General features: G+C 35.0%; 1 protein-coding gene across 1 annotated transcript; it reads left to right on the forward strand.

Moving 5' to 3' along the window:
- The first annotated feature begins 9,139 nt into the window (after positions 1-9,139).
- On the forward strand, positions 9,140-11,671 carry LOC131618315 (uncharacterized). The gene is made up of 2 exons (XM_058889563.1): positions 9,140-9,668; positions 10,856-11,671. The coding sequence occupies exons 1-2, from the start codon at positions 9,307-9,309 to the stop codon at positions 11,256-11,258; spliced, it is 765 nt and encodes a 254-aa protein (XP_058745546.1). The 5' UTR covers positions 9,140-9,306; the 3' UTR covers positions 11,259-11,671.
- Positions 11,672-13,916: the final 2,245 nt, after the last annotated feature.

Here is a 13,916-nt window from a genome sequence, read left to right on the forward strand (position 1 = left end):
TGGTTAAATTGCGATTAATTTACACATAACATTCGAAAAATTGAGACGACTATGGTTCTATTAATTTGATATGTCTGTGATTTGATTTATTGCTATTTGTAATTTGTGTGTAATTTGATTATTTCGATTATTTGATTAAAGTTGTACCTTTAAACTATCTTTACCTTTTGTTCCATTCAGGAACAAAAAGTGAGTTGAGAAGTGGTGTAACGGTGGACCAGAGTTTCTGATGTGTAGAGTTGGGGGAACCTACAAGGTTGTCACTTCAATGCTCAGGTCATTATGTGACAAAGAAGAGTGAAATGAAATTGATAGTGAAACTTGTTACCTCAGTTTGGCGTCTTCTCTATATATAGAGAAAAGGAAATAACAAACTTGTTATTTTTTATGAGTGAATTATGAAGCGTCATTGGATGTACTTTGAAGTTGGGTCCTTCGTGATCATTAGGATGATAATTTTCTTGTGCTAAGAAGATGGAAAGGAATGTGGCCTCTCTGGGATGGTCGGTCGGGGACGATATGACCGGTCTAAAACAGTTGCCTTCCGTGCACTTAAAAAGTTAGTGCATCGTGGGCGGGAAATTACAAAAGAGTACTCACAAGTCCCAGAAGAAGACTCCATCTTCTTGTGTGGATTATGTCTACTCTTCCACTACTTCTGCTTTTGCTAAAGTGAGCGGTCTTGACAATACATTTACTTAAGTTGGTCCACCTTTCTACTAGGGAATCTTGAGTCTTGTTAAGGATGAAAGAATATGGCAGTAGCCTCGGTAATCTCGGCGTCTCGGGTTTTGGTGGATTAATTTAAAATGCTGATGATGCTTGGATTCACAATTTTGCGGCTAATATTGGTTATTCCAACATCCTTCTTGTTGAGCTAATGACACTATATATCATGGATTGTGTATAACTTGGGAACTTGACATCAAAGACTTAATGTATTATTCTGATTCCATCTCTCCTATCAAGCTTATCTCATAGTTTGTTAATGTTTAGCATCACTATGTCTCTATTTTTCACAACATTAAAGAGTTTTTTTTTTGAATGAAGAGTTCAATTATTTCATACTCTTCAAAAGAAGAATGTTTATGTGTTGACTATCTAGCAAAATATGAGATTGTTAACGATGTGGCATACAGTCCTTTGTGAAATCTCTTGTTAGAATCGTCACTCTTTTACACAGTGATTTTATTTTTTTAATAACTTTTGCCTGCTTTTCTTAATATTCTTTTCTGACTTGTAAAAAAATATCTTTTATAAAAACAAATATGTAAGAAAATTTAATTTAAAACTTTCAAAAACGTAAAAGAATTTATGAATAATTGATCGTGTATATTAAAAAAAGGGAAAAGCTAACATGTGCCATAAAGGCACGAGTTAATACACTATGTATAAAAATATTTTTTTGAAATGCGTACATTCAATGTTTTGAAATTTTAAATTTGACTTTATTATACTTATTTTTTCTAATCATAGTATCTTTAACATGTCCCTTTAAAAGCACATGTTAGCATGACCCTTAAAAAAAATCTAAAAATATATTTTATCCGAAGATGTAACGATAAATATTACTACTATCATCTAAAATCTCTCATTTAACAGAAAAAAAAAAACAAACAAATTGAGTATTTTAGCAAGGCTATACATATAATTGATTTAAAAAAAGCTCCACTATACACACTGCCTCAATTATAAAAGTATAAATATAGCTAATAATACAACAAAAAGTAGGGGTATTATTATTCGACACAGATTTGTTACCCACCATTACCAATGTGTGGATATACATATTTCATTAGGTCTTCTTTCATTTTCTCAGATGTGGATTTTGACAGAAAGGTACATACCCTTTTAAATTTTCTTTACTGCAATGATGTGTGATTGTCTACTTCACACAATAAACAATGCTATTTCTTTTTCATTTGATTGTCTTTTGAAAGATTTTTATGATGTGTTTCCTAAGAAACTCCTCCACAGCATATCTCTACCTAAAAGCTTTGAACAAATAAAATGAATTGAAAACAAATCCAAACACTTTTAGAAAATGGTTGGATTCATGAGAGCTTTTGTTCATGTGTCATGAGTAATTTCAATCTTAAGGAAAAATGGCATGTGGTGCAAGTGCATCGATTGTCCTATTATTAATAACATTATTATCAAGTATAGGCATTCTATACACATGCTTGATGATATGTTAGATGAATTACAGGGTGCTTATGGTGCAAATTTTTGAAATTGAATATGATGAATTTAATATATGTTATTAGCTTACACTATTAGTTTATTACTATTGGTTGATTAGTTAATGCCACATGTCTTATTATCATTGATTGTTCCATGTTGTATATAAACTATACTCCACTCATTTTGTAAGCTTATCCAAGATAATGAAAACTTTACTTTACTACTTTCTCTGAGTTTCGTTTCTCTTTGAACTGAATGTAACAGAATTCTGTTACACCTTTCTCTTTTCCTTGGCATCTTTCATGGAGTGTGAGTTCACATCCTCCATTGTTGATATGGTATCAGAGCTCATACAGCTCTGGTAGCCATTGTTGCGCGTTAAGCATTTCTGCATCTTTCTCCTTCGTGTTTGCTCACGATTCTTGATTCATTCCTTTGTTTCTCTGAGAAATTGCATCGCTCTCTTCGCATCTTTGTGCTTCTCGCTATTTTTTTCTCCTATAACCAACAATGGCGTACCAACAGTTTGCTGATTTTTCCACGAATTCAACAAATCCTTTCTACCTTCATCCAAACGAAAACCCTGCGTTGATCTTAGTTTCTCCCCTTCTTGATGATAAGAACTATCATAGTTGGGCCAGGTCTATGCACATTGCATTGATCTCTAAGAACAAAGATCGGTTCATTGATGGATCTCTTGGTAAACCACCAGTTTCTGATCCTCTTTATGCGCCATGGATTCGTTGCAACACAATGGTGCTTTCTTGGATACACCGTTCTATTTCTGAATCAATCGCCAAGTCTGTTCTTTGGATTGATAATGCTGCAGGTGTTTGGAAGAATCTACAAATTCGATTTTCTCATAGTGATATCTTCCGCGTCTCTGATCTTCAAGAAGACATTTACAAGCTTCGCCAAGGTAATCTTGATGTCTCCAATTACTTTACTCAGCTGAAAGTTTTATGGGATGAACTAGAAAATTATAGACCTATCGTTGCTTGTTCATGCGTTATTCCTTGTTCTTGTGGAGCTGTTACATCCTATACACATTATCGTGCACAAGATCAAGTGATTAGGTTTCTCAAAGGTCTTAATGAGAAGTTCACCCACTCCAAATCCCAAATCATGATGATGAATCCCATGCCTGACATAGACAAAGCATTCTCTCTGATTATTCAACAAGAAAGAGAGCTCAATAGTTCCAACTCTGCTTTGGTCAAGGCATCTTCGAATCCTGAAGAACTTACCACTGTTTGCCAAGTTCAGACATCTTCTGGCAACTCTCATAGCAAGTCTGGTCCTAACTCATTCAAGGGAAGAATTCAAGGCTATGGCAAAGGCCACAATCGTGTTTGCACACATTGTGGTAGGACCAATCACACAGTGGAAACATGTTTTCTCAAACATGGTTATCCACCAGGTTTCAAGACTAAGGGAAAGTCTACACAGTCACACAACAGCAATCAGTCCAATGCTAATGCCACTAATACTGCTGTTTGTGATACTTCTCAACAGGACTCTTCTGCATCTCCATGTACTTTCACTCAAGAGCAGTACAACAATATCCTTGAGCTGTTACAACAATCAAAACTTAATTCTCAAGTCCACTCTGTGTCCACTTCTCCCTTGGCCATGAATTCTCATTCCTCCACCACTCTTGGTAAGTCTTCCCAACTTTGGATCTTAGATACAGGAGCAACAGACCACATAGCACATAGCATTCATGTTTTTAGCAATTGCATTAATATCATTCCTATACATGTCAATTTGCCTGATGGATCACATCTTACAGCATCTATGTCTGGTACAGTTGTTATCTCCTCTGCTTTAACCCTTCACAATGTTCTCTATATTCCTTCCTTTCATGTTAACCTTTTATCCATTGCCAAATTAGCTAGTGATAATGATTGCTCTGTTCACTTTAAAGCTGATAACTGCCAAATCATGCAGAACCATTCCAAGGCAATGATTGGTACAGCTAAGCTCCAAAGAGGATTATATGTCTTGGATGCTATCAATGAATCTTCTGCCTACACTACCACCACTGATAGTTTCCATTTATGGCATCTAAGATTAGGACATGTATCTGATATAGGAATGCAATATATTTCCAAATTTTTTCCTTTTATTCCATGTAAAACTCATATTGTACCTTGTGATTCTTGTCACTATAGTAAACAAAGAAAATTACCTTTTCCTCATAGTATATCTCATTCTACTGCCCCTTTTGAATTGTTACATGCTGATGTGTGGGGTCCTTATTCTACTATTTCTATGTTAGGCCATAGATATTTTCTTACATTGGTGGATGACTATAGTAGATATACATGGGTGCTTTTCCTTAAAACCAAAGATCAAACCAAAAACAGTTTAATCCAGTTTGTAGCATACATAGAAAATCAGTTCAACACAACACTTAAATGCCTTAGGTCTGATAATGGCACAGAATTTATGTCTTTGTCCACTTTTCTTTTGTCTAAAGGCATTCTTCATCAAACAACATGTGTTGAAACACCTCAACAAAATGGGGTTGTTGAAAGAAAACATCAACACATTTTGAATGTTGCTAGATCCCTGTATTTCCATTCTAATATTCCTCTTACCATGTGGAATTTTGCAGTTCAACATTCCATTCACTTGATTAATAGAATACCTTCACCTTTATTGAAATTCAAGTGTCCTTATGAAATGCTTTTTAATCAACCTCCCTCTCTTATTCACTTAAAGGTTTTTGGCTGCCTATCCTATGCTACAACCTTACAATCCCACAGAACCAAGTTCTCTCCTAGGGCCAGAAAGTCCATTTTCTTAGGTTTCAAAGATGGCACCAAGGGTTACATCTTGTATGATTTGCAGAGCCATAGTGTTTTTGTGTCTAGAAATGTCATCTTCTATGAAAGTCATCTTCCTTTTAAGGAATCTTCTGCACCATCTACTTCCTATCCTAGTACTACCCCCTAGTACTACCCCTGAGTATTATCCTTTATCTGATGACATCCCTCAGTCACACTCTCCCACAAGCACTACTGATCTGTCTATTTCACTTGATAATAGTAGTACATCTGGTACCACTGCTAGTTCATCTGTCCCATCTAATTCCTTTTCTGCTCCTAATGGTCAGTCTCCTCCATCCTCTCCATTGTCCAATGGTCCTAACAATGACATCTTACTTCTTCCAGCAGATAATCACAACACCCCTGCTACTTCTCCCAATACTTCACTTAATCACACTTCACCCATAATATCGAGTCCTCCTCTTTCCTCTTCTTCTGCTGACTCTTTTCAGTCTAGTGAACACTCTATCTCAGCTGATGATTCTGCTCCTTTAAGACAGTCCACTCGAGTATCTCATCCCCCTAGTTACTTAGCAGATTACCATTGTTACCTTGCATCTCATGATACATGTGCATCTCATCACAATAAACAAAGCATCATTCATCCTTTATCCTCTGTTCTCTCTTATAATAAATGTTCTCCCTCATACAAACACTTTTGTTGCTCTATCTCTTCCAACCCTGAACCAAAATCATATAACCAAGCTATTAAGTATGATTGTTGGAAACATGCCATGGATATTGAGTTACAGGCTCTTGCAGAGAATCATACATGGGAAGTAGTAGATCTTCCTCCTGGGAAACGCCCTATTGGTTGTAGATGGGTTTACAAGGTAAAATACAAAGCTGATGGGTCCATTGAGAGACATAAGGCCAGGCTTGTAGCAAAGGGTTATACACAACTTGAGGGTGTGGATTACTTTGACACATTCTCCCCTGTTGCCAAGCTAACTACTGTGAGGGTTCTTCTGTCCATTGCTGCCATCAAAGGTTGGCACTTGGAGCAACTAGATGTTAATAATGCATTCCTTCATGGTGACCTTCATGAAGAAGTGTATATGACCCTTCCTCCTGGCCTTCCCTCCTCTAATCCTTCTCGTGTGTGCAAGCTACTCAAATCTTTGTATGGCTTAAAGCAAGCTAGCAGACAATGGTACTCAAAGCTATCCTCATTTCTTATCTCTATTGGTTATACACAATCTCAGGCTGATCATTCACTCTATATTAAAGCATCCAATTATGATTTTACAGCTTTATTAGTATATGTGGATGATATTGTGTTAGCAGGCTCTTCCATATCTGAAATTCAATAGGTCAAGCAACTACTTCATCACACTTTCAAAATCAAGGATCTTGGAAGACTCAGATTTTTTCTTGGTTTTGAAATTGCTAGAACCACAAGTGGTATTTTTCTGAATCAGAGAAAATACACTTTAGAGCTTCTTGAGGATAGTGGTCTGCTGGCTTCCAAATCTTCTGCTGTGCCATTTGACCTGAATCTCAAGCTTTCCTTTACTGAAGGGCCACCCTTGGATGATCCTTCCTGCTATAGAAGATTAATTGGCAGATTAATCTATCTTACTAATTCCAGGCCTGATATCTCTTATGTTGTCCAACATCTAAGTCAATATGTGTCCTCTCCCCTACTACCTCATTACCAGGCTGCAATTAGGGTGCTCAGGTATCTCAAATCTATGCCAGCTAAAGGACTTTTCTTCTCTGCTTCTAGTCAACTGAAGATATCTGCCTTTGCTGACTCTGATTGGGCCAGGTGCCCTGACACTAGAAAGTCTGTTACAGGTTTTTGCATTCTTTTAGGCTCCTATCTTTTGTGTTGGAAATCTAAGAAACAGAAGACTGTCTCTCGTTCATCCATTGAGGCTGAATATAGGGCCCTTGCTTCCCTTACTTGTGAACTCCAATGGCTGCAGTATCTCCTTCTTGATCTTCAAATCTCTCTGCCTCAACCTGCTGCTGTGTTCTGTGACAGCAAGTCTGCCATTCATCTTGCACACAATCCTACTTTTCATGAGCGTAGCAAGCATATAGAGATCGACTGTCATGTGATTCGTGAGAAAATTCACTCCAAACTTATTCATCTTCTCCCTATATATACTTCTGCCCAGCTAGCTGACATGTTCACTAAGCCACTTCATTCTCCGGCTCTATCTACCATCTTGGCCAAGTTGGGACTTTGTGACATCCATAGTCCAACTTGAGGGGGCATATTAGCTTACACTATTAGTTTATTACTATTGGTTGATTAGTTAATGCCACATGTCTTATTATCATTGATTGTTCCCTGTTGTATATAAACTATACTCCACTCATTTTGTAAGCTTATCCAAGATAATGAAAACTTTACTTTACTACTTTCTCTGAGTTTCGTTTCTCTTTGAACTGAATGTAACAGAATTCTGTTACACCTTTCTCTTTTCCTTGGCACCTTTCATGGAGTGTGAGTTCACATCCTTCATTGTTGATATATGTGCATTTAGATTGTTTTAGGTATATAATTTTGTAAGAAGGCTAAATCTAAAAGCGTCTTTCATGGTTTGTATAGCCCTCTTTATATTTCTTTTTCTCCTCGGGTTAATTTTTCCATGGATTTTGTTTTAGCCACCTAAGAAAAAACATGCCAATGATAGCATTTTTTTTTGTTGTTGGTCATTTTTCTAAGATGACAAATTTTATTCTCTGCCATAAAGTTGATGATGCATCTCAAATTGTTAAATTACTTTTGCTAATCAAGTGACTTCAAACAAAAGAAGAGGGTTGAGTTACAAAAGAAGAGGGTTGAGTTGTGTTATTTGAAATTCAAAAATAATTTATAAAAATTTTAGTCTTTAAAATGGTTATATTAGTTTTGATAAACAAATAAAGAAATGACAATAGAAAGATAGAAAGAAGATGGAAAAGAAGATAAATATACAACGAAAATAAAATAAATAACGACAAATAAATAGAGAAAGGATAGAGATATTGTAATAGATATTTACATAGTTTCGGTCCAACTACATGGCCTACTTTTGCCTCCCTAAGAGTTTTCTCTTGAGAGTTTCAATAAAATCACACTTGAGCTTTTTATAGGATCACTTTGTGAACCTTCAACAAAAAAAAACTTTTACACAGGCTTAATTCAAGAACCTACAAATAGAGTTTTTACGCAGACTTAACTCAAGAACCTCACGTAGGCTTAACTCAAGAACCTACAAATTGAGCTATTACACATACTTTGCTCAAAATCTTCACCCAAGCTTTTTTAAGGTTTAACTTACAATCGTTAAATCCTTTACACAAGATAAACACACACTTGAATACAAGAGATTAAGCACATCATAAGTACAACACAACTCTTAGAATAGTTTTTCAGTCTATAAGCACTACAACAATTATAATGAAAAGGAAATTTCAAAAACATAGGGAGTAGAAAAATAATATAGATGTTTATATTAAAAAATATGGTGTAAAATAAAATGAAGAGGAGTCTTCTTTATATAGAATATGACGTCAGTTGAACTTTCCGAATCTATCGAAACTCGCTTGATATCCTAGTTACCATGTTGCACAATGATGACTATTTACTTTTTCACTATTTTCAATTTATATATCAAATAGTAGTCAACTTAATCCTTCACCTTACATACATAACTCATAAATACCTTAGTAGTAATGGACAGTTAAAACAACTTCTTCTTTTTTTTCTTTGATTTTTCTCTAAATAAATTGCTTCTTCAATTTTTTCCCATACATATGATTAGAATTTTTTTCTTTCAAAAAATGTAACACTTTTGTGTCTAGTGAAATTGGAAGAGACCATTAATATTTTAAGTGCTCTTGAGTTAAGATTTCTAAAAGATTAACACCATAAAATTCTATAAACTATGAAAGATAATATCAAACTTTCCAAACTATTACAAATAGAGAAAAATAAAATTAAAATATAACCAACATAGAAATCATCCTAAATTATTCATCACCAATTATTACACCCTTTTCATTATCACTCCACAACACATAACTATCCTCATTTTTGTTTCTTTCTCTTCATCTATATCCATTTTATCTACTTTCCCTTTTCCCCCACAAAAGTCTTCTACCTTTTCCATTTATAAAAAAAACGCCCAAAATATCTATCCTAAAAATCCTAATCCAACCAACCCATCACACATTTTCCCGCTTAATAACTCAATTAATCCAATTATCCACAACTTAATCTCCTTTTTCACTTCATTAAATAATCGAATTTTTCCTTTTAAATTCTTTTATTATTTTCTAAGCTTTTTCAATGGCGCTTCTATTACACTACCCTGAAATACACGTTGCTCTTCAATTCGCACAAAACCCTAACCCTAGATTGAGGAAACTTCACTGTTTCAAACCCTGTGCGAAATTGAACGCAATTGGAACAAAGAACGGGGTGAAATTTTCTAACGAGGTAAAGGATTGTGCGGTTTTGGATTTGGATTTGGATAGGAACGTGAAGCAGTTCGGTCAGTTTTCGGTTCCGGTGAAAAGTGGTTCGCGGTCGAGGAAAGAGGAAGAGGAAGAAAAACAGAATTATTATGTGAATATGGGATATGCTATACGAACTTTGAGGGAGGAGTTTCCTGATCTGTTTTACAAGGAACTTAGCTTTGATATCTATAGGTTTGGATTTTGCTTCATTTATTTCATGATTTTGCGTAATTACATGTTATTGTGTTTTGAGTTTAGAAGGATGTTATGATTTTGCTTAGTCTATACTGATATGTAGATGATAGAAATCAATTTTGAGATAGGTTTTCAAGGATGAGTTTGGAAGATATAATATGAGTAAATAGATAAATTGATTCTTGAAATTGTGATCATCAATTAAAAATAGTTCAATTTTGTGAATGGGTCCTAGATAGAAGATTATAGTGAAAGTTGATTCTTGAAATTGTGATCATCAATTAAAAATAGTTCAATTTTGTGAATGGGTCCTAGATAGAAGATTATGGTGAAAGTTGATTCAGGTAGCCGATTTTACTTAATGGGATAAGGTTTAATTGGTGTTACTGTAATATTGCAAATTGGCAAGTAATCTCTGGAGTTGTAATGATTCAGTCAAATGAACAAGTGACCTTCTGCGTGGTCGTTGTTACTCTTTGGTTGAAGATCACTATTCCAAATTAGAAAACAATCATGTTTTGGGTTTATTGCGGGGGCGGTGCAGGGAGGGGAAGAACATCGAAGGGGGATTTATGGGCAATTTTCACATTGGGAATGCGTAAAATATTAGTATTGAGAATAGAGATTCAAAAACAAACATGATCAGTGAGTTATTGCATGGTATCCTTGCTATGCTCAATGCTATAACTCAAAGTCAAAAGAGGTTCAAACATATTTTAGTGTGATTTAGCATCCCGGTGTTTGGAATGGAAGGGACCAGTAGGGCCAAACTACACTTCTTGGAGTCTTTGTCATTGGGCATACTTATTTCTAGAGAGACCTGTGTGTCTCTGTTGGTGTCTGTGTCCGACACTTGTGATTACATTTGATGTATTCATTTTTTCGAATTATTATCGGTGTCGATGTTTCAATATTGTTGTCGTGTTTCCGGTGTCAACGTGTCAGTATTGGTGTCGTGTTTCCGGTGTCAACGTGTCAGTATCGGTGTCGTGTTTCCGGTATTCGTGCTTCATAGGACCTAAGCCTCTTTCTACCCTCATTCAATGTATGAAATACAATATGTCTTCCCACTAGTTGCTTGGAACATGATATAGTTTGGTTATGTTATATGCTTGTTTTAATATAATAAACTCCATATTCATGTTTCTCTACTCTGATCTGCTAAATTTGTTTGTTTTTTCCAGGGATGATATTGTGTTGAAGGATCCTCTGAATACGTTTATGGGTATTGAGAATTACAAATCCATATTCTGGAACCTACGATTTCATGGCAAGATATTTTTCAAAGCTTTATGGATAGACATAAACAGTGTGTGGCAGCCTGTTGAGAATGTAATTATGGTTCGCTGGACCGTTCACGGGATCCCCCGAGTTCCATGGGAAAGCCACGGTAGGTTTGATGGGACATCTGAGTATAAACTTGATAAACAGGGTAAGATTTACGAGCACCGGGTTGACAACGTTGCTTTGAAAAAACCTCCCAGGTTTAAAGTGATGGGTATGGAAGAATTGATTCAATCTCTTAGCTGCCCGCAGACCCCTGGACCAACTTACTTCGAAGTATCTTCATCTGCTAAGAGAAAGTAAAAGCTACTCATACTCTTCAAAAAGTTTTGGACCAAATTGTGCATATTATGGTATACATTAAGCTAGATATTTAGCACCTTGTTGTAACATAAACCCTTGAGAAAACTGTATTTTTCTTTAGACCTAATGGCTTATATGTAAATAATGCTTCCCAGATCTACTGGCACCAGTTTAAAGGATTTTTTTTCCAACATGTGATACCTAATACCCAGGTAGACATGTCTTCAACCTAATGACATTGGGCACAACTTGCATTCAAGAACTTGATGGTTCACAATATTCTACAATCCACACCAAGTATTACATTTCGCTATGTTCTTCATCGATGCAAGAAAAGGGTCTTTGTTGGCTGTATAGTATAAATAGTTGGATTTGAAAAACTGTGTCTACATAATGCAATTTCTACTTCACTCTTTCTTTATCTTTATATCAGCAATTTTCCACTAATGTTGCTAGAAAAATTAAAAATTATACTTTCCATCTTTCAATCTTTACTTCTCACTATATCTAATATTGGCAATCACACATCATCATTCAACACTTAAACAACCTCTCCCTAGATCAACTCATCACCAGACCAAACTGTTGTTCCAACCAATAGAAATGAGCCTAATTGATGGTTCAAATAGACGGAAATGAGCCTTATAGTTGGGGTTCATTGAAAGAAAAATGAGTTGTATAATTTTACTTAGTTAGGGATATTCTTAATCTACTTCTCAATAATATCAAATCCCTCAAATTTTTCATTTTCATCATTTCTAAAATGATCCTTCCGAAAATGTTTTTCATGTTTATTTAAGAAGTATTAAAACTTCCCTAAATATTATGGTTGTGTAACTTACGAATATGGATGATTAAGAAGTATTAAAACTCCCCTAAATATTATGGTTGTGTAACTTATGAATATGGATGATTAGTTTATATGTGCATGCAACTTTAGAGTGGAAGAATTCGACGATTCATATCAGAGGTGGAGTTGGTAGATTTTTCGCTTCGTGGCAGAAGGCTCGCAGTCGCATGGTCTAGACTCGGGGGTTTAGTGATGAATTGGTTGAATAAGTTCCTTATATTAGACAAATGGTTTAGAATATGGCCAAAATGTCATCTATTGTGCGTAGGTAAGGAATTCTATGATCATTGTCCTATCATGTTATGCAAATCACTTTAAGATTGGGACTAAAACCTTTTCGTAAGATAAATTGTTGGAAGGATTTGCAAGTGATATCATAACTTCGTCATTGATAACTAACAAGACATGAAGGTGGAAGGGTGTGGAATGTTTGTGTTGAAAGAAAAGCTAAAGAAGATCAAGGAAAGGTTCAACAAATGGAACAAGAAACAAACTCATAATATGGAAAGAAGAATCATAGAAGCAAAGGAAAAACTAAATAAATTAGAGATCTAAGGCAAATCCATAGAAGGGGATGAAACCCAAGAGAGATTTTAGTAAAATTACACGATTTTTTGAGACTTAATTTCAATATCAAGTGGAAAAAGGTACGATCAAGATGGTTAAAGGACGGGGATGTAAATACCAAATATTTTCATAGATGTTTAAACAAGAGAAAAAATATAATGAAATCCTAAGTTTTGACATGAATGGAAGAAAGGTAACAAAGCTAAAGGAAACAAAAATGAGACTTTTAAGCATTTTTGTCGCTGATACTCAATGTAAGAGCGAATTCAGAGAAAGTTCAAAGAACATTTTGGGAATAAGATAGTTTATGAGGATAGCAATCAATACTTGTTTAGGATAAAGGTAAAATTTCACATAAATGGAAGGATGGTTAAGGGCACTAATTGTTCTTTTATGGTGTTGATACCGAATAAGAGAAATCCAATGAAGATATTGGATTATAGGCTAATTTTATTGATATGTCACTTATATTAGAAACTTAGACGACATTCCTATCAAATAGGAAAATTCTTGACGGGATCTTAATTGCAAACAAAATTGTGAATGAAGCTAGAAATAAAAAGAAGTGTTATTATTTAAAGCATACTTCTAGAATGTTTACAACTCGATTGATTGAAATTTGCTTGACTTTGTTATGGCAAAGATGGGGTTTCATCATAAATGAATGAGATGGATAGATAAATGCTAAAAACATATCCATTATCAGTACTAGTTAATGGCAATCTTACTAAATAATTGAGGATAGAACGAGATTTAAGGTTTTAACATACTTATGAGAAAAGCGATGGCTAATAGGAAATACAGTAAGAAATGTAGATCAATATGCTTGCAGGTATGAAGACTGCAGTGACATGTTGAACTGATTGTGATGTTAACAACGCTCTTAAGAGGAGTCTTCATCAGTATTTATGTTCCAGGATATGTTTTCTCAAGTGATGGAACTTGACAAGTTATTTATCAAGTGACGGTGCTTTGTATGTTACTCAAGTGATGGTACTTGACAAGGTTTTTATCAAGTGATGGTATTTGATATTACTTAAGTGATTGTGCTTGATGTGTTTGCTAAAGCGATGATGTTTGACAAGATTTTTATCAAGTGACGATGGTTGGTATGTTACTCAACTGATGGTGCTTGATGTGTTTACTCGAGTGGTGAGGCTTGATAAATTATTTATCAAGTGAAAGTGCTTCAGTGGTTTAACCTCGTCAACAACAAATTGTACTTTTCTTGGCCTTTTTTG

The sequence above is a fragment of the Vicia villosa genome, linkage group LG7 (genome assembly GCF_029867415.1).
Source record: "Vicia villosa cultivar HV-30 ecotype Madison, WI linkage group LG7, Vvil1.0, whole genome shotgun sequence".
NCBI lineage: Eukaryota > Viridiplantae > Streptophyta > Magnoliopsida > Fabales > Fabaceae > Vicia > Vicia villosa.

Excerpts from the sequence above, each read along its gene's own strand:
- LOC131618315 (XM_058889563.1), top strand. The coding sequence starts at position 9,307 with ATGGCGCTTCTATTACACTACCCTGAAATACACGTTGCTCTTCAATTC. Across the intron at positions 9,669-10,855 it reads CTTAGCTTTGATATCTATAG|GGATGATATTGTGTTGAAGG; the intron begins GTTTGGATTTTG and ends TGTTTTTTCCAG.